The sequence below is a fragment of the Neopsephotus bourkii genome, unplaced genomic scaffold (assembly GCF_033783945.1).
Source record: "Neopsephotus bourkii isolate Nb327-2 ecotype Australia unplaced genomic scaffold, CSIRO-AGI_Nbou_v1 NB_1120, whole genome shotgun sequence".
Classification (NCBI taxonomy): Eukaryota; Metazoa; Chordata; class Aves; order Psittaciformes; family Psittacidae; genus Neopsephotus; species Neopsephotus bourkii.
Genome location: NW_026901606.1, coordinates 4,601,366 through 4,628,910, shown reverse-complemented (window position 1 = coordinate 4,628,910; position 27,545 = coordinate 4,601,366). Strand labels below are relative to the sequence as shown.

Below are 27,545 nucleotides of genomic sequence, written 5' to 3'. Positions count from 1 at the left end.
CAGCAGAAAAAGATGTGGCTGCGAGCACATGGAAGCAGGGTTGGTGATGCTCATGCTGCCTGAGAGCTGCAGGAATGGCAGTTGTGGGGGGATGGTTTTCCATGGGGACTCTGGAGAGTCCCTGACCCACTTCTCTTGTAAGAAGGGGCCTGGGACACCCCTCTGTCACTGATGGAGCCCACCACAACACTCTCCCCTGCCCTGCCCTGCCCTGCCCAGCCACCATCTGCAACCTCCAAACCCACAGCTGTGGGGTTTTGAACCTCAAACTTCCCTCCTGTTAGTGGGGGATGGAAAGGAAGCTTCTGCTTGTTGGAGAGACCTGAAAGCTCAGCCCAGGAGCCAAGATAAGGATTCACATTTGCCTTGGCATCCCCTGGCAACCTGATGGTGATGCATCCCATTCCCAGCACCTCCCTGTGGGGAAACTGAGGCATTTCATATGGATGGGCAGTGCACACGAGTGCCAGTGGAGGGTGGGCTGAAGGCCTTGGGGGTGAGGGTGGTGCATGTCCCCCTAGGCAATGGCAGCATTGAGCTGTGGATGTCCAGCTCTGGATCATGGGGTGCAAGGACTCCCATGGGGGCCGGGCCCACCGCAAACCCTTGCTCCCATGGGAGCACAGCCATGCTGAGGAGTGGGGCTCTGCGAGTGGAGCTGCCGCCTGGTTTGGCTCCCCCCAAATGAAAGCTGTGGTGCAGAGCTACCCCTGTATACACCCATGAACCGTGGTCCCCAACAACGGCAGTGCAGGCTGGAGACAGGTGTCCCCTTAATACCCTCCCAGAAAAGCCAATTACCCGCATGATTATGATTAATAATTCTGTAAGCCCCAATCGCGCTGACTCCGGCGCCCGCAGCTTACCCCAGGGGGCACTTTATAAGAGGTGCCCGCAGGGGTGAGCGCTGCCGCTTCTCCCCGGGGTGCCAGCGAAGGCTGAGAGGTGGCGGGAGCCCCACTCGAGAGGTGAACCCCCCGCGCAGCACAGAACCCCTGAGGAAGAGCACGAGGCGCCCCCCGAGCCGCAACCATGAACGGGACCGAAGGCCAAGACTTCTATGTGCCTATGTCCAACAAGACAGGGGTGGTGCGGAGCCCCTTCGAATACCCCCAGTACTACCTGGCTGAGCCCTGGAAGTACTCGGCGCTGGCTGCCTACATGTTCATGCTCATCCTGCTTGGCTTCCCTATCAACTTCCTCACGCTGTACGTCACCATCCAGCACAAGAAGCTCCGGACACCTCTAAACTACATCCTTCTGAACCTGGCAGTCGCTGACCTCTTCATGGTCTTTGGTGGCTTCACGACCACCATGTACACTTCGATGAATGGGTACTTTGTCTTTGGAGTAACGGGGTGCTACATCGAAGGCTTCTTTGCCACGCTGGGTGGTAAGTTTCCCAGATACCAAAACGTCTCCTGCTAGAAATGGCCCTGGATCTTAAGAGGGGGAGGGAAGGTACCCAGATGTTCTCAGGATTCGGGGTGGGAGGTGAAGAAAGTGACAAATGGCACATTTTTGTTGCCATATTTTGGTAGGCAGCTGCTCAGTACCCAGAGAACAACAGCTCAGCAATGGAAAGCAACCAACCAGCAGCAGATTCAGCAGTTGCTGGGTTTGCACATCTCTCTGGCTTGCTTTCTGACTTGAGAGGTGACAGATTTGCTCTTCCTGTTTTGTGGAGCTAGTGTCTGCCATGGGCTCTGCTGCCATGCATGGTGGTGCAGGCTGGCAAAGCTGCCTTTCCCCCCCGTGCCAGCAGGGCCCGGAATGAAGCAGATGTTAAATAAAAACTGTGTCTAAAAATGTTCTCCATTCAGCTCTGGCTTCAGCCATAGCCTGAAGTGGTTCTGGTTTGGTCCTTGGGGCACAAGTTTCCTGGGAAGCTGTGTGCAGCGAGGGAAAATCCTGGGATGATGGGCACTTGCTGTATCTCAGAGTGGGACTGTAGGCTTGCAAGTGCTGTCTGGGATGTGTGGTAGCATCCAGCCACAAAATACCACAGCAAAGTGGTTACTGTGGTTAAGCGGTGCAGTAAGGAGGTGTCTTCTCATGCCTTCCTGCTGCATCTGCGCTTGCCCTCAGTTCATTCCTCTTTCCCAGCCATTGGTGGACGTTTACCTGCTGCCAGGAGTCTTCCTTGGGAACAACAGCCCGAGGGGGCCTGGTGCTGCCATCAGTGTTCCTGCTGCTGCTCCAAGCCCCCGTGTCCCTGTCCCTCTCTCCCTGGCACAGGTGAAATCGCTCTCTGGTCGCTGGTTGTCCTGGCCATCGAAAGATACGTGGTGGTCTGCAAGCCCATGAGCAACTTCCGCTTCGGGGAGAACCACGCCATCATGGGTGTTGCCTTCACCTGGATCATGGCACTGGCGTGCGCCGCTCCCCCGCTGTTCGGCTGGTCCAGGTACGGGCAGCAGGGCCGGGGCTGCGGGAGCCTGGTGCCGGCTCGGCCACGCTCCTCTGGGTGCTGACCTGCCCCGCTCTCCTCGCAGGTACATCCCCGAGGGCATGCAGTGCTCGTGCGGGATTGACTATTACACCCTGAAGCCAGAGATCAACAACGAATCTTTCGTTATCTACATGTTTGTGGTTCACTTCATGATCCCACTGATGGTCATTTTCTTCTGCTACGGGAACCTGGTTTGCACCGTCAAGGAGGTGGGTACCTGCCAGTGGTGGGGGTTCAGGGCCACCCTGTGCCGAGTGCTGGGAGGGGGCCCACGCCAGGCGCCAGGCTGGTGACAGAAAGGACCCTTGGTGTCAGACTAGCTGTCCACAAAGTGGGAAGCATCAGATGCTCAACCACCCCAAGCCCTGACCCCATATCCTGTGCTGGCGCAGCATCCCCCAGCTTCACCGTGTTTTCCTTTCCTCCTGCCCACAGGCTGCTGCCCAGCAGCAGGAGTCTGCCACCACCCAGAAGGCAGAGAAGGAAGTGACCCGCATGGTCATCATCATGGTCGTCGCCTTCCTGATATGCTGGGTCCCCTACGCCAGCGTCGCTTTCTACATCTTCACCAACCAGGGGTCAGACTTTGGGCCCATCTTCATGACCATCCCGGCTTTCTTTGCCAAGAGCTCCGCCATCTACAACCCTGTGATTTACATCGTCATGAACAAACAGGTAACCGGCCAGGAGCCAGGCAACCTCCCTTCTTGTGTCTCATTGCTTGCAGTGAGTTTCGGCACCTTGAGGTGCCAGTGGGCCAGGAAGGGGGGTTATTTCCAGGTGATCTTATTCCAGCATGCTGGAGGGGAACTGGGCAGCCCAGTGTTGCACGCATCTCATGGCCCCTTCCAGCTGAGATGAGCCAGGCACTGTGTCACTGGAGCAGCTGGGGCTGTGTGCCGGCTGGCCTGGAGCAGCAGGCAGGGCAGGCAGCGGGGAAGGACACTCCACCAGGGTCGGGGCTTCCATACTGGGCTCGGGGGCAGCTTCGCGGGGCCCGCCTGCCTCACCCCAGGCTTCCCTCTCTTCCAGTTCCGTAACTGCATGATCACAACCCTCTGCTGCGGCAAGAACCCGCTGGGCGACGAGGACACATCTGCGGGCAAGACAGAGACCTCCTCCGTCTCCACCAGCCAGGTCTCCCCCGCGTAGGCTCCGCAGCGCGGCCGGTCCTCGGGGTGCGCGTCACCGCCTCGGGAGCACGAACCTGTCCCTGCCACCGCCCGTCCCCGCTGCACCGCTGCGGGCCCTGCGGGTGGGCTCCTCTCTCCTGCACTAGGAACCCTGGGCACAAGGCTGGAAATGTGTACACACGTTTTGTAATTAAAATGCAAAGGCTTTAGCTCCGCTGCCGTAAATCCGCCTTTCTGTTCACTCGCTGAGCGCTCGCGCCCTGCTCCGAGGGCAAACCCCGGCTCCGACGCCTGCGGTGCACGGCCCGAGCCGCACTCCCCTCCCCGCTCCCACCCTGACGGCCCGGCCGGTGCTGCCCGCGGCAGGTTCGGCTGCTGCGAGGTGCCGCCAGCCCTGCCCGGTGCTCCCCGCTCCAGCTCTGCCCCACCTCCGGCATGGCAGGAGCCCTGCGAGGCTCGGTCACCCCGCAGCAGGGACAGGGCACGGTGCGGTGCAGTCAGGCCCCTCCATGCCGCAGAGGTGATGGCTGCGGATCCTGCCCAGCGAGCGGGCAGCACGGAGGGGTCCTGCCGGCACAGTACAGCACAACACAGCACAGCAGGGCACAGCCCCGTGTGTCTGCAGCCAGATGCGCCCGGGAGGGCGCTGTGCTTGCCCCTGCAGGCGCCCCACGCATCCACACGCGCCCGGTGCCGGCACCCTCGGCACATCCCGGCTGGGTGTCCCCAGCAGAGCCCTCCCCTGGTCCCACCCTGCCCCGCGCCACGCTCAGGTTGGCACCAGCCCAAGTAGGAGGTTTTGGGCAGTGCTTGTGCTTTTGAGGATCCACGGGCGCGTCGCTAAGCTTCCCTCCGCGCTGTAGCAGCAAGACATGGGAGCATATGGCTCAGAGATGTCGACATATGTTTTGAGCACTACAAGATGGCATTCGGCAATTGTAGCAGTGTTCTTCGTTTTTATTTTTAGCTCAGTTATACAAATAAGATGTTTTTCTCGCTGTTCAGTGTTATCAACATTTGAAACTATTTTTGTACATTATTATCCTCTCTGATTTCTAATCCTATGCAGCTTTGCAAGGTCTAATACGGAACATATAGAGCCCATGCAAGTTAAACCTTTAATAAAGAGCAATTTGCAAGTACAATTCTCTCATTATTTTTTTTTTATCAATACTTCTGCATATTCAGTGAAATCTAAAGATTAGAGGTTTATGAATAATTCAGTGTTTAGGCTGATGCCTGATTCATGTACCTCAAATCTGGGAGCTGGTTTTGGAGGGAAGAGGAGGAAGGACTGGGTGTTTATTTGCTGTCCATGAGGCAAGGCTGGCACCTTGGCTTTCTCACTGTCACAGAACCAGACCCAGCACATGGCCTGGCTCCAGGCCTGTGGGTTATCGCACCACACCATGCCCAGCCCTACGGCTGCTGCTGCTGCTGGTAGGGACAAGCAAGGGTTTGGAATCCCCCTGCCAGCCCAAGCCGGTGCTGGAAACATCATGGAGCTGCCAGAGAGGTGATGGCCAGATGCAGGAGGAGGAGATGGTTGGGGATGCTCCCAACCCCGCATGGCGCCAGCCCCTGCAGCCCTCCTGTGTCCCCGCTGGCCCCTTCCTGGGAAATTGGAAATGGACTGGAAATGGAGCAGTGAACGTGCTGGTGGAGCTGGGCCCTGGGTGCCTCTCCCAGCTCCTTGCTCCTGCTGGCACCTCGGTCCCCTGCCAGGATCTGGTCGCTGGGCTCAGCAGGTGGGTGCAGACCTTGGCAAAGGTCCTTCTGGGCAGCGCTTTGCACGTACAGTTGCACAGTAACACGTCCACCAGGCGGGCCGTGACCCGGCCAGTGTCATCTAATCCCAGCTTGCAGCTCTCCCCCATGGTGAGGATGGAAGCCCCGTGCCTCTTCCATAAAGAAGGGACTGACGCGGCGCTGTGTAGGACCACAGCGGTCCCCAATGGGGACATGGGCACTGTTCCTGCACCAAAGTGCAATCAGTGAATTACTCAGGCTCACCCTGAGAGCACCACAAGTATCCAGCCGGGAAAGTGTCCATGGGATCACAGGATGACTTCTTTTGAATGTTGCCATGACACAGAAGTGCCCTGGGTGCCTTGGGGACCCTGAACAGCCAGGGGCTCAGCTCATACCTGGCCCATGTTGTCTGTGGCTGCGGGTGGCTGCTGTGCCAGGAGCCCGCATGGAGGGAGCATGGAGGGACACGGAGGGGCTGCCCCTCTGTGGGGCTGGGAGTGCTCTCCCCCAAGCACAGTGGGATTTGGCAGCCAAAGGCAAGTGAGGTGCTAGTGGGGAGTGCACCCCTGGAGCTCTGTGCGGGCGTTGCTCCTGCATTCACTGTCCAGCAAAGCAACTCGCTGTTTTCCTCCTCTCATCTGTGGGACCGTTTCCCCCCTCCCCTGTTCTCAGGCTCCCTGGCAGTGCATCACCCTGCTTCTTCAGGTGAAGGGAGCCAGCACATCCCAGCAGCACACTGGGAACGGGTCCTGCATGGGCCCCGGCTGCCTCCCCATTCACCCCACAGCGAGTGCCATCAGCAAGCTCCAATCCCAGCTCCTCACCACCCTCCAAGCAGCATGTAGACCCCTTTACCCTGTATGCTCAGGGTCATCACCCCATGTCCCTCCATCTCCTGCCTTTCCCCAAACCCTCTTCTCAGACAGGGCCCTGCTCCCCTTGGCCCCTTGCAGAGGATTCTCAGCCACCTGCTTCCCACCGTAATTAGCAGCTCATTAACAGCACCTGCAGGCAGGGTGCTGCTCTGATAAATTAGCTGGGAGTGAACGGGGCTGAGTAAGGGTAGAGGTGTCAGTGGAGCTGCCTGACAACAGGGTCTGGGTGCTGGTGTGTGCTGCCATGGAGCATCAGCTGGGTAAGGGATTTTCAGGCTGCTGCGGGGTCCTGGTGGGACTGGGGCTCTGCTCAGGCTCTGGTGGCTGTGAGTCAGCTCCTGGGCGGCTTTGCCACCCTCGGGGTCCAGGTCCCATGAGGTGTCTCTCTCCCTGCAGACAAAGCTGCTGGCACAGCCCAGCACCCAGGTTTAGTGGCCCAGCGCCGGAGGGCTCCGCACCCCTCAACCATGCAGATGGTCATCGAGGCGCTGCAGGCCAAGGACAGCAACAAGGGGGCCTCTGTTCCAGCCATCACGAGGTTCATCCTGGCCAAGTACCCCACTGTGGATCCCACCCGCCTCAAGTACTGGGTGAAGGTGACGCTGAGCAAGGGGCTGAGCAGTGGGGACCTGGTGCGGCCCCGTAAATCCACTGCCACAGGAGCTGCTGGAACCTTTATGGTGAGCAGGGGGATGCTGGCCCCACTGCAGTGGGGCTGGGGCCTTCATGGTGAGCAGGGGGATGCTGGTGCCACTGCAGTGGGGCTGGGGCTTTCATGGTGAGCAGGGGAATGCTGGTGCCACTGCAGTGGGGCTGGGGCTTTCATGGTGAGCAGGGGGATGCTGGTGCCACTGCAGTGGGGCTGGGGCTTTCATGGTGAGCTGGGAGATGCTGGTGCCACTGCAGTGGGGCTGGGGCTTTCATGGTGAGCTGGGAGATGCTGGTGCCACTGCAGTGGGGCTGGGGCTTTCATGGTGAGCTGGGAGATGCTGGTGCCACTGCAGTGGGGCTGGGGCTTTCATGGTGAGCTGGGAGATGCTGGTGCCACTGCAGTGGGGCTGGGGCCTTCATGGTGAGCAGGGGGATGCTGGCCCCACTGCAGTGGAGCTGGCACCTTCATGGTCAGCAGGGGATGCTGGCCCCACTGCAGTAGGGCCGCGGTGGACACCAGCCCTACTTCCACCCCTCTCTCACCCCCAGTTAGCCCCCAAGATGCTCAAGCAGAAGAAGCTGCCAGGCCAGGCAGATCCTGACAGAGGAGAACCCTCGAAGCCAGCCCAGCCTGACCAGGCGCTCATGGCAGATGTGCTGCAGCAAGGTAAAGGGTCAGTGGTGCCACAAGGCCCTGGGGTGCCCCAGCCCCAGGAGGGGCTCCTGCCTGGGCTCATCCTCTGCCCATCCTGCAGGGGCCGTGGAGGAAAAGCTGACAGCGGCGAAGCAGAAGTCGAAGACGAAGGCCACGAAGGTGAGCATGGTGGGCGTGGGGGTGTGGGGGGGGGGCTGGTGGCAGTAGCTGGAGGTGCTCTCTCCCTCCCCAGAACCCCCCACCGGCAGCAGCCAAGTCCAGGAGTGATGGAGCGAAGCCCCCGCGAGCTGTCGGCCGCCCCCAGGGCTCTGGCAAGGGGCGTTCAGGGCCCTCCACGGCTCCAGGTGCTGAGGAGGCAGGAGGGGACAGCGGTGTCAGCGCTGCGGGCGCCAAGGCAAAGCGGCCACGGAAAACCCCAGTGGGAAAGAGCAAGAGGAAGGTGCCCAATGGAGCCCAGCCAAGAGCGCCCGATGGGTCCCAAGCAGGAGCTCCCGAGGGAGCCCAGCCAGAAGGGACCAAGGTGAAGGGGGCTGAAGGCAAGGTGAGGAAGCCCCGGGTGAAGACGGGAGCAGGCCAGGGGCAGGCCAGCCTGAAGAAGGCAGTGACTCTCCCAGAGGGCAAGAAGGCCCCATAGTGTGTCCTGGACAGCCCCTCTTCCATAGGAACCCAGCTGGGCTCAGGCCCTTGGGGTCTGTGTTGGGTTTATTCCCAGGATAGGTTTTAACTCTCTGTTAATGTCCTGTTAATAAAGTTGCTTCATTCCCATCATAGTGTGACTGCTGCCCCACTCATGGGATTCTGCTGCTGCACTCCCATCTCCTGGCCTCATCCCACATGGCACTGTGCTGCCTGCTCTATTGGAGAGGTGCCCAGGTGTCCCCATGTCCCCTGCTCTGGCCTGCAGTGCCAGGGAATGCTGGGTGCTGTGTGTGTGGTGCAGGCTGGTGGTGAGCCCCAGGGTGGGTAACAGCCCATGTGGGGACCCACAGGACACAGCACACTGGCACCTGGGACACTGTGGAGCTCAGCTATGGCCATGGTGGGTGCCCGGCCCTCTGCCCTCCTGCCTGCCCTTGTGTTAATGCCTGGCTGAGCTGGGATTACAGGAGTGCAGCAGGTCCGGGTACATGCCATGGGCAAGGGTCCCCAGTGTGAGGGCAACTGCTGGGGCTCTCACCATGGTATGAGGAAGGTAAGGGTGTTTTAGGGCTCAAAATAGGAGTTTGGAATGTCTGCTGAGGACTGCAGTGTTGCTTGTGCTCTTGTTACCGATCTGTGGCACAGCTCCCACCTCTAAACCTGTCTTACTGGCTCCTGAAGATCAACGTAGGAGCATTTTCATTTAATAGCTTCAAGTACCCGAATTTCTCTTGCTCTGTGTGGAGCAGAGCCTTTCTGAAGGTCAGCCTGATAATGGAAAGGGTTATAGTCCTCCTGGGCAGGAGTAAATCAGTGGAAGTAAAACTCTCTTCCTAAAGAGGATTTTGCTAATCTTCAGCTGGCCTTGCCAATGCCCTCCAAGGCTCCTGGCCTTGCTCTGAGGCTTAAGCAAGAGCTGAGCAAACTAACTTCTCTTTAAACTTCAGCCTTGGCAGCGCTGATCCGTCTTTAATGGAGCTGAAACTCTCGTCGTGCCCAGGGCAGGGGGGAAGATGCTGCAGCAGTAATGGAGCAGAGCCCCCCTGGCCCTCCGGTGTGGGTCAGCCTCGCCAGGCACTGCTCCCTGCATGGAAACGTCCCATAAGGGAGCTGTGTGCTCGGTGTGAAACACGAGGTGCTTGCTTTGGCAGAGGTGAAACCGTTTAATGGCTGGATTTAGCTGCAGCTTTAGCTTCGAGAATCAACTTTCTAGTGGGAAAGGAAAATCCCTCTGGTGTCTGGAAAGAGCAGCTTTTACTGGGGGAGGTGGAAAAGAGAGGATTTGGAAACACCACAGTTATTAGGACCTATGGGGTGGTGTCACGGTGCTGAAACCAGAAGCTTTGAGGGGTGGTGGTGGTGCAGAACAGACACCTGGGCTCCCGGGGGCTGCGGTGTTACTGGGCTCTGTGTGCGTGGTCATGGGCACTGCTGTGGTGTTACTGGGCTCTGTGTGCGTGGTCATGGGCACTGCTGCGGTGTTACTGGGCTCTGTGTGCGTGGTCATGGGCACTGCTGCGGTGTTACTGGGCTCTGTGTGCGTGGTCATGGGCACTGCTGCGGTGTTACTGGGCTCTGTGTGCGTGGTCATGGGCACTGCTGCGGTGTTACTGGGCTCTGTGTGCGTGGTCATGGGCACTGCTGCGGTGTTACTGGGCTCTGTGTGCGTGGTCATGGGCATGCTGGTGTTACTGGGCTGCTGCGGTGTTACTGGGCTCTGTGTGCGTGGTCATGGGCACTGCTGCGGTGACTGGGCTCTGTGTGCGTGGTCAGCCTGCTGCGGTGTTACTGGGCTCTGTGTGCGTGGTCATGGGCACTGCTGCGGTGTTACTGGGCTCTGTGTGCGTGGTCATGGGCACTGCTGCGGTGTTACTGGGCTCTGTGTGCGTGGTCATGGGCACTGCTGCGGTGTTACTGGGCTCTGTGTGCGTGGTCATGGGCACTGCTGCGGTGTTACTGGGCTCTGTGTGCGTGGTCATGGGCACTGCTGCGGTGTTACTGGGCTCTGTGTGCGTGGTCATGGGCACTGCTGCGGTGTTACTGGGCTCTGTGTGCGTGGTCATGGGCACTGCTGCGGTGTTACTGGGCTCTGTGTGCGTGGTCATGGGCACTGCTGCGGTGTTACTGGGCTCTGTGTGCGTGGTCATGGGCACTGCTGCGGTGTTACTGGGCTCTGTGTGCGTGGTCATGGGCACTGCTGCGGTGTTACTGGGCTCTGTGTGCGTGGTCATGGGCACTGCTGCGGTGTTACTGGGCTCTGTGTGCGTGGTCATGGGCACTGCTGCGGTGTTACTGGGCTCTGTGTGCGTGGTCATGGGCACTGCTGCGGTGTTACTGGGCTCTGTGTGCGTGGTCATGGGCACTGCTGCGGTGTTACTGGGCTCTGGGTGTGTGGTCATGGGCACTGCTGCGGTGTTACTGGGCTCTGTGTGTGTGGTCATGTGCACTGCTGCGGTGTTACTGGGCTCTGTGCGTGTGGTCATGGGCAGTGCTGTGGTGTTACTGGGCTCTGTGTGCGTGGTCATCGACTGTGTAAGTTCAGGTGCTGGTTGTGTCCTTACATGGCTCTCCCTGTGTCCTGGTGGGAGCTGAGGCACTGGGCAGCAGGAGCTGCAATGTGCTCTGCAGGGCAGAGGGGCTGAACCCTACCTCGCGTGGAAGCAGGCTGGTTATCGGTTTGTGTGGTACGTCCTGGAGATGGAAAGATCACTGCACACCCCCCTGCAGTTGTCTCCCCCAGTGTTGTATATCCTCTGCATGTTCAGGGGGAGGAACATCACCAGGCAGGTTTCAGCACCTTGTTTTATTACAAAGATAGGCTTTTCCAAGAGTCTGCCACTTCCACTACACAGCAGGTAAGGGCACTACACCCACAACACGTGCCAAAGTTTAAAAACATGTTACAAAGGGCTCGGGGTTCAAGGCAACACTACAAACCCTCAAGCTTCTGCCCTGGAACTGTTGTTCCTTTACATTGGTTGTAGCAACTACTTTTGCCTATTTTTTTTTCTTTTTTTTTTTTGCTTTGGAAAAAATTAAATAATAAAGCAATAGCCCCAGCACACGGCCCAGTCACATCACCTGGAGGCAACCCGCACTGTCAGCTCCCCCGTATCCTGTCCTTGCAACAGCATGGGGCTATCGCTCCATGGCCCCTTCCCCACCTCCAGCCAAGCTCAACGTTCTCCGCTCCCCTGGTCCTCCTGGCCCTCCCGTCCCCCGGTGCTGGGCCTGCCTGTGTCTCTGGCAGCTATTCACAGTTTCAAAAAGGAAAATAAATTCAAGGGTTTTTTTTTTTGTGTGTGTGTGAAATCACTTTCAAAATAAAATGTAGCCCAGCTACATTCTTAGAGTTTCTATTCCGAAGCCACATCCTCAGCACAGCCATCGAAACCTCCACAGTGTATGCACTTTTTCTGTAGTTCTCTTAAAAAAACCTCTGTTCTCTCCCTTGGGGGGGCCCCCCCCCCTTTAGCATACTGAATAAAGTCTATCCTTTGTTTTAAAATAGATATCTATATACACAGACACAGTTCTGGTGTTCCAATTCCTGACAACTGTGGCATTACTGGGAGTGATGGGTTAGAAGCCACCTGTCCATGGCAGTGAGTCACCCAGGAGGAGTTTGGTGGACCAAAGTCATCTAAGACCAGGTTGCATCCTCGCCAGCTGATGGGCAGCGGAGGCTCACCTTAGACTCTGCCTGGAGTGAGGTAGTAACTTTTAATGTTCTATTTGGCAGTTTGGAAACGCGGTGGCTACGTCTGGGTTATCTTTCATGGGCAGGTTGCCTTTGCCTGCATGCAAATGCTGGCTTCATGTGGCGTTTGCTATGGTCCAGCCTCTACCGAGGGCCTCTGCAACGCTGGAGGAGACCAGAGAGGTCACTGCTCCCCTGGCTGCAGAAAATATGGTGTTACCTGCAGGAAGGAGATGGTGTTACCTGCAGGAAGGAGAACGGGTCACCAAGACGGGGGCTCTGCCCCGGCGCAGGCGCTGCAAGACAGCAGTGAAGTGTCTGGGTTTTGGACAAGCTCTGTCTGCTCGGTGGGACCCTGTCTGCTGGCCCCAGTATAAGTATGGGTCACCTTCCACCTTTGTTTGCAGTGTGGGGTGCTGGAGCTGCTGTGCTGCCCTCCTGAGCATCATGCTGCCAGGGATGGGATCCAGTCCATTTACCTTTATCAGCCAAAAAAAAGACTGGACATGAAGCAGAGCTGCACTGTCTTTGCTGCTCTCAGGTCTCAGCCATGGCTGGCTGGCCCTGAAGCGAGCAGAACAAGCTGCTTCAGGAAGACACCTCAGTAGCACTGACCTTGTTTTCAAGGATGATCGCAGGGAGATGCTGGAGGACATGGGGCAGATAGGGGAAGGTGCTACCTTGTATTTTGCCCTGTGTGTGGCTCAAGCCTGCTCACGGAGGGTGTCAGCAGGAGCTGACCCCTTTTGTCGTGATATTACCCAGCTCCAGCTCACTGTGCACGCAGGTCAGGGAACCTGGGGAAGGGGGAACAGCCCTTCCAACACTGTCTAACGTGGAAAATGCTCCATAACAGCTGTCTCCATTAGGGGATAAAGTGCTTTCACCATGCCCCAGCTACTTGGGAAGCAGCTGCTTTGTCTTAGCCCCGAGTTCCCCATGTTGCCCAAGTCTCCAATGGAGGAGTGGTTATGTTTACACATACAGTACAAAAATTAAAAGGCACAAAAATACACAGAATGCAGCAGTTAGTGATCAGCTGATAGAGTCCCTGGTGCTGGAAAAACAAGGATGTCGGAGGGATGGTGTGGTAGGGAGCGCAGGCGTTGCTCTGATGGCCTTTGCTGTCTCTGCTCCCTGAGGTTACCCTTCTGCTTTGTGTAATTGTTATGGCTTCTGCAGCCCCATCTCTGTCCTGAGGAACCACAAACAGGGATGCAGGGAACCGCTGACCGTTCAGGTGCTGATCAAAGGGAAACGGTGAACTGAGCTCGCCACAAGGGTCACGTCTCCATTTCTGGCTGGCAACGGCAAATAAATCATGGGTGCCACAGTGCAGACCAGAGGGGATTTGAGCTGCTCGGAAAGGTGTCTCGTGGCTTCTTGTCGGGTGAGGAGCCCTTCAGCCGTGGGCCAGGCCCACCCCCACTGCAAGGCTGGTTTGAGAATGGCCCTTGCGGAGGCGATCCACAGCGTTCCTGCGGCTGAAGGCAGGTTCCCTACGGCACTGCGCTGCAGAGAAGGTCACTTCCAGGGCTGCAGTTGGCCTAGGCTTCGCTGCAGCACTCATAGATGTTATCTTCCATGAGCGCAATCACTTGCTCAAACTTGTGCTGGAGCTGGGTGCGCTTTGTCGTGGGGTTGGCGTCCAGGGCAGCCACGATCTGCAGGAGACACCGACAGGAAGGTGCTGAGACCGTGCAGGCAGAACCTGCAGAACCCCAGTGCCAGCTGGAGCCCTGATGAGAAGAGCCCACAGCCCCCGCACCCTCTGGCTGCTCTAGGGCAGAGCCGAGCCCCTGAGCAGGGGGTGGGAGAGAAACCAAAATCCACCGTGACAGTAAAGCAGTGTAGGGGGTGAGGAGCAACCAGGGCCAGGGATGGGAAGTTACTTGAGTGTGGATTGCACCAGCATGCTCTGCCCTCCAGAAAGCATCTGTGGGGCTGAACATCAGGACCCTGCTGCAGTCCAGCCCAGCCACACGCTGTTAAACCAGCCACGAATAGCTGGATTTCTCTTTCAAGAAGCTGTCAGCCAAAGGCTAGGAGGAGGCAGGTGCATCTGTGTGTGCATGGGACTATGCCAGAAACAGTAATCCCTTTGCAGTGGGGCTGGATGCAGGCGTCTGGCCACTTAGTTAACGCACACTACTTTGGTGTTCCCTCCACGGGTATGCTGGGGCCGAGTATGGCTGAACCTGCTTACCTGGGAGCGGTAGCGCTTGGCGTATTTGTAGATCTCGGCCATGGCCACGTTGGTGTTGAATTCATTTCGGTATTTCTTTATAAAGACAGAACAAAGAGGGGAGGAGCATTAATGTGATGCAGCGAGTGAGTTCAAGCCCCATCAGCGGGCATTAGCTAAATTCAAAGAAGGTTTTTGTCTGGGTGTTTTTGTTGCATTGATGTAACCAGACTTTTGATTTACTCCTTTAGGGAAAGTGCATTTCCTTACATCAGGAATGATCTCAGTCTTTCTAAAGCCAGCCTTAGAGCCCACACTCCACAGCTCAGTTTACCTGTCTGTGCTCAAAGCCATTTCAATGTATAGGGCAGCACAACAGCTGGGCAGAGGAATGCCAAGGGAGAAACCTGCTTGGTGCCGGAGGCTGAAGTGCCATAGGGGATAGACTGATTCCAAGGAATCCATAGCGCATCGCTGGCAGGCCGTGGATCTGGAGCACGCTGCCGGCATTCCGCATGTGGATGCTGCCAGCAGGGCCCTGGGACTGTGCTGGCCCTGGCAGTTGGTGCCTGGGGGCAGCTGGTCGGGGCTGTGGGGCTGCAGGGATCCTGTTCCAAGCTTCCTGGCTCTCTGGCACTGAATTTTGCTCTCAGCTCCCAGTGGTGCCAAAGCTAGTTCGGTTCAAGCTAACTTGTGGGTGTTTACTGCAGCTCTGGCAGTAACTGAAGATGCTTGGAACTGGGTCAGATGAAGTTTGTGCATGGAAGTTTGAGGGAAAAGACTCTTTGTTGCTTGCTCCTTGCAGCACTTAAGCAGTCGCTGGATGCAGCCTGCGTGCCCCATGCCTTACCCGCGACTCCTCGGCCAGGTGAGCGTTCATCTCCTGCTCGCTGAGTGGGGGCATGTCGTGGATTTGCTTGTAGTATCGCTGCACTATCTTCCTGTACTCGGGGATCTCCTTGGCATACAGCAGTTTATTGGTCGGGGAGTCCTAGTGCAAAGGCGAGATACTGAAATCAGACACTGTGTTGTTCCTGGCTGAACGCTTCCTATCCTGTTTGTCTGCCTCATCGGATGTGGACTTCAGCTACAGCTGCTTTCAGGAAACAGCTAAGTCTTTGGTCCTGGCTTTACACAGGCAGGAGTGTGGTGGGATGGCACCAAAGCACAACACAGCTAATGACAGAGGCGCTTCCTCAAACACATCAAGGTGCTGCAGACAGGTACCCCCGACCCACGGAGCCACAGCACTATCCTCCAGCCCTTCTTCCTAGCATGAGCTCAACGTTTGTTAGCTGTACTCCCAGTGAAGGTGGTCTATGTGATGATGTTTTAATTGGCAGAAAGGGCAAGCTAAAAAGTATGCACAAGGTCAGGCGGGGTGGCCTGCTGCCAGGTAATGTTCTGCAGATGAGTGCAGCACAACTGTGTTAGATAAAACACTTGTGCTCTGTGGCTTTGCCTGTGGAAATTGGTAACAAGGGAAGGGTTTCTGCATGCATTTACCCGGGTCTCTTGAGCAGCCAGCTTGATGTAAACTGAAGAACAAAGCTCTCTTACAAGCTGAACTTTGTCAGTTGAAATGTTGCTCTTGGATTTTTCATGTAGCTTTGATTTATTTTGCATTGGCTAACCCAGCCTGCCTGGCCTATATTGAGTGCACATAAAGTAATTAACAGCAAATACTGAGTTCTCTTGATTAATGTCAGCTTGGACAAAGCAGTCTTAACCTCCCAGCCACACAATTGGGTTGTACCAGTGAAGGCACAACCCCTCTTGTGCTCCCCTCACACACAAACGTGAATGATTTTAACCTCAAGGCAATCCTGCCCCACGACGTCACTACCCTGGAATGAACTTGGCTGAGTGGCCCAGAGCTGCATCCCAAAGGGAAACAGCCCCTGGCTCAGGGGCACGGAGAGGAGTGAGATCACCGTGTCCCACTGCCCTGCCATGGGATGAGGGACTGCTCCCCATGCTCTGGCAGGTGGAGAGGGGAGGGAGGACTTTGGGAGGAGACAAGCTCGGCAGGGCTCACATGAGGAGGCAGCATTTCAGCTGTATGGGGCAGTAAATAAGGAAGCCCAGGGTAACTGCAATCTGCTGCCGCAATATGTAGCTTGGCTGATGCTGCAGGGGAAATGGGAAATGGGCACCAGGCTGTGGCACCAGATCCCACAGCAGTTTATTTTCAAACCCAATGACAAGGCAATGCAGGAATACAGCCAAGCTACAGAGCCTGCTCACTACATAGTTCTTTTTCTTCCCCTTGGAAACACGAAAAATCCCCCCATGCTGCCTCTTTTTTAAGTTCTTTTTTAATTTGTGTCTGATTCATCTGTATTATGGAGATGTGTACTGGTTTATTAACTGCTTGTGCACTGTAGATGTGTGGAGTCCGAGTCTGCTCTCACATCTGCAGTATCAAGAGCAACATGCTGAACCCAGGGGAAGAATCCAGCCTGGAAAGCAGTCAGCGATGCACTGCGTGTGTATGCGAGCTGATTTTTATGCTGAGGATTTATTCTTCCCACATTACTCAACAATTCCTTCAGTTATGCTATTGTACTCCTGAAAACTGTTTCCATCTGCTGTCTGACTCGGGCTGACCCCTCTTCCCCTCACCCACGGCCTGACAAGGACAAATTGGAGGTGTTTCGTAACCCACCAGTAAAAAGACCCAAACCCAAACAAACAAAGAATCAAGCGCTCATTAGATCTTCCTGCAGCGTCAGCCCGGAGCGAAGGCTTCCTGCCGCCCTCAGCAGCGCCTGCCTCCTGCCCCCCTCCGTAGGGTCCCCTCGACGTCACACCCTGCACCGCCAGCCCCTGGGGGGCACGGGGGGGGATGTACAGCACTTCCTAATAAAACTTATTTATGTCAGGAAGTTTCGAATGTCAACAGCGCGCTTGGCTGAGCCGGTGGGAGAGCAGTGGGAGAGCAGAACATCCCACACAGGATGGTGCATGGGATCCCGGTGGTGGGAGAGGAGACGCGGCCGGCGCAGCCTCGCATGTGCTCAGGGCAGGTTTGGTTTCCTAGCGCCAGCCCACTGGGCAGCGTGTGATGGAGATGCTGCCACCAACCAGAGGGGAGCACCAACACCTCCGGGGCTGAGGCAGTGCCTGCCAAGTGCTTCCCAGTGCTGATGCATGGTGTGAACTGGAGTGAGGAGGAGAACCCACCCCTGGAGACGGCCAAAATTCAACTGCACGAACCTGAGCAACTGTCTCTCTACCACCCCTACTGATGCGGGAGGCCGGGATGGGAGACCCGACAGTCCCTTCCCACCCGCACTGGTGTGTGTCCTGCCTGCCCGCACAGGAGCCACACATCCTCTCGGGACAGTACCTTGCCCAGCTGCAGGTCGGACAGGGAGCAGGCGTCAATGAAAGCCTGGGCTATCACAGAGAGACAGGCATCGATGTGGTCTGTCTTGTCAATGTCGAAGACAAACTGGGGGTTCTTCAGGATGTTGACCCAAAACCTCAGAGGTAGGCTGTGAAGGAAACAAGCCAGGAACACACACCAGGTGAATGGTTGTCCTCCAGAGGGAGAGGGGAGGAAATGCAGGAAAGATGATGATAGAAAGTGAATAGCAGAGAGAAAAAAGAATGAGGAGCTGGGGTCTGCTATTTAATCACATCATGGCCCAGTGCCTAATGTGAGGGGCAGGCACAGGTCTTCTCCCTCGAGAGACATCTCTTCAGGCTGAAGCACATGGCACAAGAAGGAACCTCCAAGTCCAGGCTGTCCAGGGGTGCACAGACCCTCCTTCAGCAGCCGTTGGTTCCCAGGCAAGGTATAGGCAGGTTTGCCTTCAAGGGGATGCTGGAGCAGGCTTCCCCACTTGTTGGTTTCTGTAGCAATAGTGTCAGCTCCTTTCAGTCTTCCCTAACAGTAACCATCACCTGGTTCTGACGGCAAGCCTGGCCCACGAAATGCATTTCATGTGTCTCTTTTTCTGCTCACCCATAATTTTCCCCTCCAACTATTTCACTGCTCACTTGGCCACGGTTTCAGGGTACTGCTTGCCCTTCCTACCATCCCTCCTCAGCAGCTGAGGAGTGAAAGCCACTGTAAGTCTCTGCTCTCCTGGCAACTAAAGGTAATGAAGGGCAGGCAAACCTGTAGCTCCGTGCTTGTCTGTATGCCTGCTATCCCAGCCAGATTTGGTTTTAATGTTCACGTTAGGCTGGAAGCAGTCACTGTCCCTGCAGCCCCAAAGGCGCTTAGCCTCTCCAGACACTCCCGCCAGGCTCCCAGCTCTTCCAGTTAAATCTTCTGGTTTCCTCCTGCTCCAATCCCCCTCCCCTTTGGGTCCCCCATCCCATTCCTGGTGCTCATCATGTCCCTCAGCACCGCTCCTGGCTGCAGAGCCCCAGCACGCTGCTGCCACAGCGCCAGTGCCCGTGAATGCCCTGGGGTCTCAGCTTGGTTACAGAGACAAAGGTGCCCCGAGGGCTGAAGAGCCAGAGAGTAAACGAAAAGGAGCCAAACCTGCTGGTTTTAGAATCTCCATGGTGCTTTAAGGCCTGACTGGTTTTGTCTCAGATCTCCACTGCTCAAACACCAGTGCTGTCTCCCATTGTCCAGTCCCTCTCCTGTTTTCCCTTTAACTGTTTGTATTAGTGTGCCAGTTTGCCCTTTAGCTGCCTACACCTCCTCTTCCAGATCACTTTTCCCCTGAGCTCTGTGGTCAAAGCTCTCCAAGCCTGCGTTTGGCCTCATCTTTCACCACCCCCTCTGCCCCCTGCTGCTTTCCAAGTCCCTCTTCTACTTTTAGCAACCTAGTGATTAGGACACCAAGGCCTTGCAGCTGCTGCTCTGGAGAGATGGAAGGAAGGAAAGAAGGAAGGAAAGAAAGAAGAGATTCCCTCCTCCAAACCTGTTGGTCTTCCAGATGTGCATAGTGTCAGGGTCTGTGATCCCTCTTTTCTCTGCTTGCTCCTCTAGGAAGTCAAAGAAGTACTTCACAGCCACTGGTGGTTTATCGTCTCGGATGCTCAGAATGGCTTTGAACAAGTCATCCAGGAACTTCTGCAGCGTGCCCTGCGGGACAAGCACCCGATGGAGCTCGGGGAAAGCACCCGAGCCCAGGAAGCAGCAGGAGGGGCTGAGACTGCTGCGCACAAGGGGAAATCCTTTTCTCATTTATCCAACTGGCAGCAGAGAAAGAGGATGCCGAAGGAGGGAGGGAAAGGTTTATTTGTGCATAGCAATATAATTAGCTTGCATTTGGGTTTAATTTCTTTTGGCATCAAGATTTTCTTTCTTACTGCTAGGATCTCACATCTGCGATTGTTCTGCACAGTAAATACAAAGAAGACTAGAAACTGCTGGCCATTCTTGTGATCTCTGCTCCAGTGAAGCATCATGCTGGGATTAAAGATGGGCTGGGAGCCCAACTGTTGGAGCTGAGCACTCGCAGAGAGTGGGGAAGTTCAAATCTGAATTAAGATCGCACAGACATTTCCCTGCTCCCAAAGCTGAGCATCTCCATCTCCTTCCCCAGCAGGATTCCTCACTGCGGAAAGGGGCTCAGTGCATCACAGGCCCGGAGGTGGTCAGCATCCCTTCCACGTGCACAGACCCCAGACCAGCCAAGGGAGGTCATTTGGGGCTTCCCACAGTGCTGCTGCTTCGAGGATGAGCTGGAAAGCTGGAGGGAGCTCAAGGAGCCAGCAGTGCCTGGCAGCCCCACTGACCATGCTCCAGCATCCACTGCCCCTCTGGAGCAACCAGCCCCACTGGACTCCCTCCCTAGAGCAGGCTTCTCTCTCCAAACAGACTGAGCAAGGGCATCCATCTCCTACCTTTGTGGAGAGCAGCCTGGTCAGGTAGATCTCAGGGAGGACTTTCTTCCTATGGCTCTGCCTGTGGGACTTCTTATGTTCAACTGACTCATCGGTTGGGAGAACCTGGTCCGATATAAAACACATGTTCAGAGCGCTCCTCCATGGATTTTCATTTAAGTATAGGATTTCAACGGCATATAATATTCAATTAAAAAGCAGTTGCTGTGTTATAAATATACCCTTATATGGCTTTAAAAAAGTGATCCATTATACCCCTTTTTCTGATGTTTGTTTCTCTTGCACTTTTATTGCCTCGCTCAAGCTAGACAAAGAAAATGAGACAATCAATCTCACTTTGCACGTTAGTCTGCTGGCCTTCCTGCTCCCAGGTCGCTGCAGTTTGGGCTCCCAGAAGCAATGCACAAGGCTGCTGCAGAAAGCAGCTTCTCTTAGGTTTGGGAAAAGCGCAAGGACCATCAGGCAGTACTCCCACCCTGGCCTTTTTGAAAACAAAACCAAATATTCCACTGGGCAGGTCAGTTAGTGACTGCTCTGTAATGACCTAGCAAGCCATTTAAGGCCATCTTGGCATCGTTTCACATGTGCACATTTGGCTTCCCGTTCCTTCTCCCCCCTTGCTGAGTGCACATGTGTGTGCATGCGCTGTGTATTTGCACTCCATCCCAGCACGGACACTTTGGCAGCGAAAAAAAAGCATCAGGCTATGAGGTATTCTTGCTGTCCATAACACTCTGTTGCACAGCAGCTTTTAGCATCGTTCAGCACTTGGTCCTTCAGCACAGAGCACAGCCAGGAGCTCATCAATCTCCCGGCCTGGGGAAGCCAGCGTCGCGTCAAGGGCTCCCGGTAGATGCTTTGACCAGGGCTGCGTGGGATGCTACCGGCAGCTGCAGAGCTCTCGGTTGCTGTTGACAGCTACAGCACAGGCACAACACCGGTTGTGCCGTCCCGGTGGTTTTTATTATGTCCCATAGTACTGAAGCTTGTCTACAGATAACCTTTCTGCACCTCTTTGAGCAGAAAACTAACAAGCCCTGATCCAGCTTGTTCCTCACATCTGATGTTCCAGCCCACAGAGATGAATTGGGTTAATATCAGCGAGGCTGAGGAGATTTTCTCCTCTTTCATCACATACGCTGAAAAAACAGGATCCACAGACTCAAGTGCAGGAGAGCCTGACTGGTCACCTCTTTGCCCCCAGCACTTCCCAGGCTGCTGCCTTGCAGGGGGACATCTCCCCAACAGCCAGCCCTGCAGCAGAACACAACCTCTCTACTCACCAAGTGGAAGTATTTCTCTGTGTCCAGATCCTTCACTGTGAAGAAGAGAGAAACAAAGCAGCTCAGCTGGGGGCACCCAAGCTTAAATGTGCCTCCACAGATACCCTCTGCATCAGGAGGTGTTTCCCTATTCCCAAGAGCCCCAGCACTGAGCTGGCATTCCCACCCCAAGTGACCTTAGCATTTTCCTTTTGTTTGGGGTTGTTTATTGCCTTCTGAGGCACGTGGGGAGTACCTCGGGAAGTCCTTTGAGGAGGACTTGAGGTCTTCCATGGGGTGTTTTAAGAGGGATGCAGAAGGGCACAAGAGCAGGATGAGCACACGGGCATGCCTGCATCATCCTGCCTTATGATGCCCCACGGCACCCCACAGTGCCCCACAACCCCACATGCCCAGGGCTGTCTCCCAGCCTTGGCATCAGGGCAGCTCCAGCCCGAGCAGCTCCTCATTCTAGTGAGGTCCCACTGCAGGGATGGGCTCTGGAGGTGGGGGTTGAAACTCCTTGTGCAGGTGATGTTTTGTCTCCCATGGTCCAGGCAGGGACCCAGCTCTCAGCACCTCTGGCCAGAGACACCCCTCCTCTAAACCTACAAGTGTTTCTGCCTGGTCACCAGCAACAGGGGAAGAGCAGTGAGACATTACCTCTGCTCAGTGTAGTGTCCTTCTTGTCCGACAAACTCATGGCCAGTGATGCCCCTTCAGGGATCTGCAGAGGAAGGGAAGAGCAGATGTTGATGATGGGGCCGTAATGGTGCCTTGCAGGGAGCTGGGTACAGCCCCAGGGAGATTTGGAGAGCTGGGGGACACTGGTGCAGCTCCTGCTCTGCCACAAACACCCTTGTGCCTGCCCTGCCCCTGCCCCCAGGATACATCTTTGGACATTGCCACCAAGCAGTTCAGGAGGAGGGAGCGTGATGCTGTGCAGATGCTCTCTGCCCTTCTCCCGGAGGGCAGAAGGAACCTGGCTGCTGCCAGGACCCGTGGGCTGGTGCCACCTCCCAGCCCCATGGCTCCAGCTCTAGTGCGGTGTGGCACCGTGCCATCAGCGGGGCTTTGAGCGCGGCTACTACCCTGGTAATCATATTAATAAGTACCCACCTCCGGTTTGATTTTCCATGCACTGTTACAGACCAGGAGTATTATGCTCCCAGGAGTAACAGGGAATACGGAAATCATACCCCATTTGCTGGTTTCATTTAATTTCAAAAGGAAAAACAGTCAAGAGAACAGTTTGCTTTGCCACATTTCTGCACGTTTTTGGCCTCTGCTCCTCAATGCCTCCCTGGCCCCTGCTCTTAGGGCACACAGCGACAATTGCGCCAGTGACTTCAGCAGGAGCACAGATCAAGAGCAGAGTGATACTAATCAGCCAAGCTGGTGGCCGCTGGGAATAGGGGCTTGTCCCCCTCCTCTTTCTGTTGTCAGTAATAACTTGTTTTGCATGAAGAGTGTTTAATTAGTTTCAGTGTGTTGCAATATTAACGAGCTTCTCGCCAGGGCAGATGTCTATTCCCTGGAAGCTCTCGTGGAGCTATGGCAACCTCCCTGCCTGCTCCTGATGATCCTGTTTTGGGAGGGGGAACCGCAGCTTGCCCCCAAGGGCAGTCAGGCCCTGAGGAAGCAAAGCTTCCCAGCAGATTTACCTTGTAATGTGCTAATGTGTTGAGTTTCTTCCTGCCGTCCTCCACCACCGAAGTGTCATCAAGGTCCCGCAGGATGTAGCTGTCGGTGCTGGTGGCAAACCACTCTGAGCACAGAGAAGGGGGAAGTGAGACACCAGCCCGAAGGAGGCACATGCCTTTGTCTGGGAGGAGTTGGCCTCTGGGCAGACAAATGACAGGCCTGAATCTATGGCCAGACGGGAGCCCATGGGCTCAGTTATGGCTGCTTATGGAGAGACATGTATTAACAAGCCATCTCCATGCTCAGGGGTGCTTAGAGGGACCTGTTCTGGAGTCCAGACTGCAGGCTTTAAAGGCTGCCAGTCCAAGCATCCCCCTGCTGCACTTGGGCTTTCCTAAAGCTTCTTTCCAGTTACGTGCCCTGTTATTTCTGTCCACCAGTATTAGTCCCACCACACATTCCTGAAGACCACCAACAGGAAAGGCTGCCCTGAGATCTGCTGTCCTAACTTAAACCATGACATCTGCCCTCTGGTCAGTGCTGCTTCACCCACCACCCTCAGACAGACACAAGAGGTACCATGCAGTGGCAGGTGCTCTCCATCATTTTAAGGACTGTCTGGTCCAACACATCTGGTTCTTACCAAGGTCGACATCTTCCACCCTTGGCCACTGGGAATAGGGGACGTTCTTGCAGAAGGCCTCCAGAATCTTCTCCTTCACTTGGCTGAGCGTGTCTGTGTCCATGGCCCTGACGCTCAGGGAGTCCATGCCACAGCCTTGGAAGGAGACGTTGAGGTTCTGCAGGCAGAGGCTGAGTCAGGGGTGTCCTGCCTGGGTCTGCCGGCTCCTGAGGGTGCCCGCACAGCTCCCCCCTTGCCCCGTGATGCTGGAAATGGCTCAACAAATGCCTCCATCCAGGCTTCACCCTCCAGAGAGGCTGAGTTACACCCCCAGGGGCTGCGGGCCCGGAGACTAACACAGGGACTGACACTGACACCTCCCCTGACGCTGCAAGGCTTCAGGCTGGGACAGCCCCAGCTCTGCTCTGCCTTTGTCCTCTGCTTCCCTGGGAGAATCCCTGTGCCATCCTTGAGTGGTGAACGCGACCCCAGTGCCATCCTGCTCCCCGCCCGGGCCAGGAGCTCAGGTACCAGGAGCATTGCTCGTGCTCAGGCAGAGCTGCCTCCCAGAAGGACCCTGGTACACGTGAGAGTTATCTGCAAACGCTGCATCTCAGTATCAGCACTCCTGACTGGGTGCTGTGAATGCGCAGGTGAAGTCCAATTTGCTCCACAGCACTAAATGAAGACGTCATTTCACACTCGATACTGCACAGGTGGGTTTTGCATCAGAGGCTACCAGTAATGCGGGGACTGTCATTGCACACCCCCTGCAGCTCCTGCCTCTTCTCCAGACACCCTGTTCACACTGATCTTGCTCTTTTTGCCAAGTGGGAAGCGGCTGCACTTCCCCTGCTCACACTCATGGAGTTACCTCTGCCGAGAGCACCAACACCCTGCACCCGCTGCTCACCCCCGGCCTTGCTCTGTACATTTACAGGTCAATTCATAACAGGAATCTGTAGAGGATGTGGAAGCTCGAACCTGCTCTGAGTTATGGTGATGCACATCTGGGGTAACCTCCTGACCGCAGCGAAGCTGCTCCAGGTTTACGCCAGGTAATTGAAAGCAGGATTTGACTGAGGCTCTGGAAAGGTGTCTGCTGAATCCTGTGTCAGGCATGGAAAGGACCTGGGCCCTCCACATGCACAGCCCTGGCTGCCCTGGTCCCGCAGGAGACATTCACAGAGCCACTCTCAGCACCGCTCCTGTGACCTGGGCAGAGCCCTCCCTCACTCTGAGTGCCAAGTGTGCAGCCAGCACTTCCCCACTGCTAGTGAAGATGCTTTTTTGCCAGGATCGATAAACCTGCTGCTTTAACTCTCTGAATATGGCAGAACAAATTTTGTCACCGCCCCCCACCATCCATCTGAGACACTGCAGTGACCCACTAAGGGACAGGCATGGAAACAGTCATGAGCCTTGTTCTGCAGTCGCGAGCTTAGGCAGTGGCAAGGCTCCTGGCAGGGATATGATTTATGTGTCTATCACACCTGCATAGGTACCACATCGGCCTCATGCACAATTGCTCCCATCAGAGCCAGGTCTACGAACTCACCCTCGGCTTTGCCTCGATGTTCTCCCTCAGGAGCCACTCCTCGTTCAGGGTGTACCTGGCCTTCCCAGTAATGGCATCGATGGAGCCTTTGTTAATCTGCTGTTTGATGGCACAGATCAGCAGGAAGAAGGGCTCGCCGACCGTCTCCTGGGGGAAGGAGAGAAGACTCAGTGAGCAAATGGAGCTGGTGGTGGTGATTCCTTCCAGCAGCGTGGCGGGGACAGGCTGTGTATGGACACTGACAGTGCCCCTGCACGCTGGGGATAGGACCGGTCCAGCCCAGGCACTGGGAGCCCATCGGTCCCCCAGCTCCCCCCAGCATCTCTCTGAAGCTGCTCAGAAGTTTCCAGACTTGTGGCAATGCGACAGCACCGATGGGGAAGAGGAGACAAGAGCCGATGACAGCCACAGGCTGTGTTCGGGAGGGTGAGCTGTGACTGTCACATCAACATGCCCCATCCAACTGCTGTGGCTCCCTGTTAGCACCGCTGCCCCACCGGCTGTGCTCGGTACAGCTCAGGAGGGGGCACGTGTGTAGCTGTGTGGAGTGGGGATGTGCATGCACGGCGCTCAGCAAACACAGATGTGCATTAATTTACATGTGAAATGACACAGGAACCTCAGGGAGAACCTGGCATAGGCCGGTACAGAGATGTTTCTTGCAGTCTGACAGGACACAGACTGCACAAGGTACTGCACTCAGCAGCACAAGGATGGAGATGATGTGCACCAAATCCAGGCCTGAAGAGATACTCAGGTGCCCAGCTTTGTCTATCAGCAGGACCCCTCTTTGTACTCCCTGGTCTGCCACTGAAATCCATGGAAGTGAGCCCACTGCGTGTGCATGTGGCCCTGGGAACTGGTGTTCATACTTCTCATACCACAGCAGAGCCCCGATCACAGCAAGGCAGAAAGGATCAGGGTCAACAAGCTGTTCCCATGCGACAGCAAGCAAACACACCATTTAACTCCTTACATTCATCAAACTTCATCTTACAGGAGAGGGGTGAACTGTGACACTGCTGCAAGGAAAACAAAACCAGAACAGGGACCAGCTATTTGCGATGCGGTTCAGATACACGGTTTCATGCCAGATTTCTGATCCACTTCTGTCTGCTGTGCTGATGTGCAAGTAAAACATAAAGTATTTTCTTAAGAAACCTTTTGGTACTGGAGTACATCCCATTCTCCCCAGTGTTCATGTGCAATTTTCTTCCAATGAGGCAAGTGCAAATTATTGCACATTTATGTACTTTCTGAGCATCACACACCCTGCACAAGCATTGCTGCCATCTGAAATCCTACACACCAACAACAGATACTGACTGATTTGGGTATTTCTCAGCTAGGAGCTGCTAAATCCTGTTCAATCTGCTTCTTAATTAAGACAGGGATTCTTTTATTCTAATTGCCCTATAATTGCTAAAGCAATTAGTTGGATGCCAATTTGGATGTGGCTGCATTCGGTGCAGTAAGCCCCTGGCAGTGTGGTAGGTGGGCACACACCATCTGTACCAACAGGGCACCCACTTCGTTTTCTGAGAACAACTTCTTTTATGACCACAGGGAAGCTCCTTGGGGTTTAATGGCTCCTTGCAATGCCCCATAGCACACAGTATGAAATGGGTGCTGCAGCAGAGCTGCCAGTCTGGAAATGGAGGAAGGCATGGGTTCCAGAGAGCAGAGAAAGATGTGAAGTCATGGGGATGAGGAGGAGATAAGGAGTGGAGGAAGTATCAGGAGACATACAGAAGAGTTAGTTTCTGGCAGAAAGGCAGGAGATAACAAGCAAGGAGATGATGACACCAGTATCCCCAAGGGGACATCCTCAGGCTGCAGTACCTGCCTTCCCCATAGTGTGAGTGGGGAGCCCTGCCAAGCTGACCCTACACAAGGAGTGCTGACAGACGCCAGAGATGACCCTGCTACCAACAGGAACGCTGCTTCTGTCCCATGTGTGCGAGCAGGCAGCAGGGACGAACCCAAGACTGAACTGAGCACCGGGTTTTGGAGCCTGCCCTGTCCCAGCGTGGGAAGCTCCAGCTCCGGCCGCAGAGAGATGTGAGGGGGCTGCCAACAGCTACGCGGCTGCATCCAAAAACATCGTCCTGCTGATACAGGAGCTCTTCACGGCTTGAACCCAGCTCTGGTCGGGTAAAGCTGTGGGGTACAGGGCACACACAACGTGCGGGAGCAGGAGCAGCCCCAGCCTGGCCAGGCGGGAAACGCCAGCGCTCGGCTGGTGAGATGCTATTTCTGCTTGGGTTTATGGCTTTCAGGCTCAGGAACTGTGGGATGTTCTGGAAATGTGCAACAGTGCTAATCAGACAGCAGATTTCAAAGAGGGGAAAGAAGGGCTGGCAGGCAGGGACTGGAGATAAAATGGCAAACTTGGAAACCTCCAGCATTGTTCGGAAAACTCATCTGGAAACGAATCAAAACTGTCTTTGGATTTGGCTGGTTGGGAGAAAGGAAGTTTAACTTGAAGAGATCAGTGCTGATTCAGGACAAAAAAATACTTAAAAAAACACAGTCTGGGGCCTTTTTTCCTCCTATTGTGAATGTATTTTAATGAGACTTCATTTTCATTTCTGACTGAA

The 27,545-nt window shown here is 55.5% G+C and overlaps 3 protein-coding genes across 3 annotated transcripts in view; 2 read left to right on the top strand and 1 right to left on the bottom strand.

The window, feature by feature from the left end:
* The first annotated feature begins 221 nt into the window (after positions 1–221).
* On the top strand, positions 222–3,938 carry RHO (rhodopsin). The gene is made up of 5 exons (XM_061362532.1): positions 222–1,393; positions 2,239–2,407; positions 2,496–2,661; positions 2,888–3,127; positions 3,485–3,938. The coding sequence occupies exons 1-5, from the start codon at positions 1,033–1,035 to the stop codon at positions 3,602–3,604; spliced, it is 1,056 nt and encodes a 351-aa protein (XP_061218516.1). The 5' UTR covers positions 222–1,032; the 3' UTR covers positions 3,605–3,938.
* Positions 3,939–6,434: 2,496 nt separating this feature from the next.
* Positions 6,435–8,152, top strand: LOC133217180 (histone H1.8). The gene is made up of 5 exons (XM_061362404.1): positions 6,435–6,472; positions 6,609–6,892; positions 7,413–7,511; positions 7,555–7,677; positions 7,751–8,152. Exons 1-5 carry the CDS (start codon positions 6,457–6,459, stop codon positions 8,150–8,152), a joined length of 924 nt encoding a protein of 307 aa, XP_061218388.1. The 5' UTR covers positions 6,435–6,456.
* A 4,674-nt stretch (positions 8,153–12,826) lies between these two features.
* PLXND1 (plexin D1) overlaps positions 12,827–27,545 on the bottom strand; it is a 76,650-nt gene continuing 61,931 nt past the window's right edge. The window contains exons 26-36 of the mRNA XM_061362516.1: positions 24,946–25,092; positions 23,409–23,565; positions 22,786–22,889; positions 21,785–21,848; positions 21,143–21,177; positions 19,860–19,964; positions 18,932–19,095; positions 17,395–17,542; positions 14,893–15,033; positions 14,064–14,138; positions 12,827–13,521 (exon numbers count right to left, since the gene is read on the bottom strand). Coding sequence (XP_061218500.1) covers positions 13,405–13,521; positions 14,064–14,138; positions 14,893–15,033; positions 17,395–17,542; positions 18,932–19,095; positions 19,860–19,964; positions 21,143–21,177; positions 21,785–21,848; positions 22,786–22,889; positions 23,409–23,565; positions 24,946–25,092 — 1,257 coding nt within the window. The 3' untranslated portion in view covers positions 12,827–13,404. The remainder of the gene's footprint in view (positions 13,522–14,063; positions 14,139–14,892; positions 15,034–17,394; positions 17,543–18,931; positions 19,096–19,859; positions 19,965–21,142; positions 21,178–21,784; positions 21,849–22,785; positions 22,890–23,408; positions 23,566–24,945; positions 25,093–27,545) is intronic.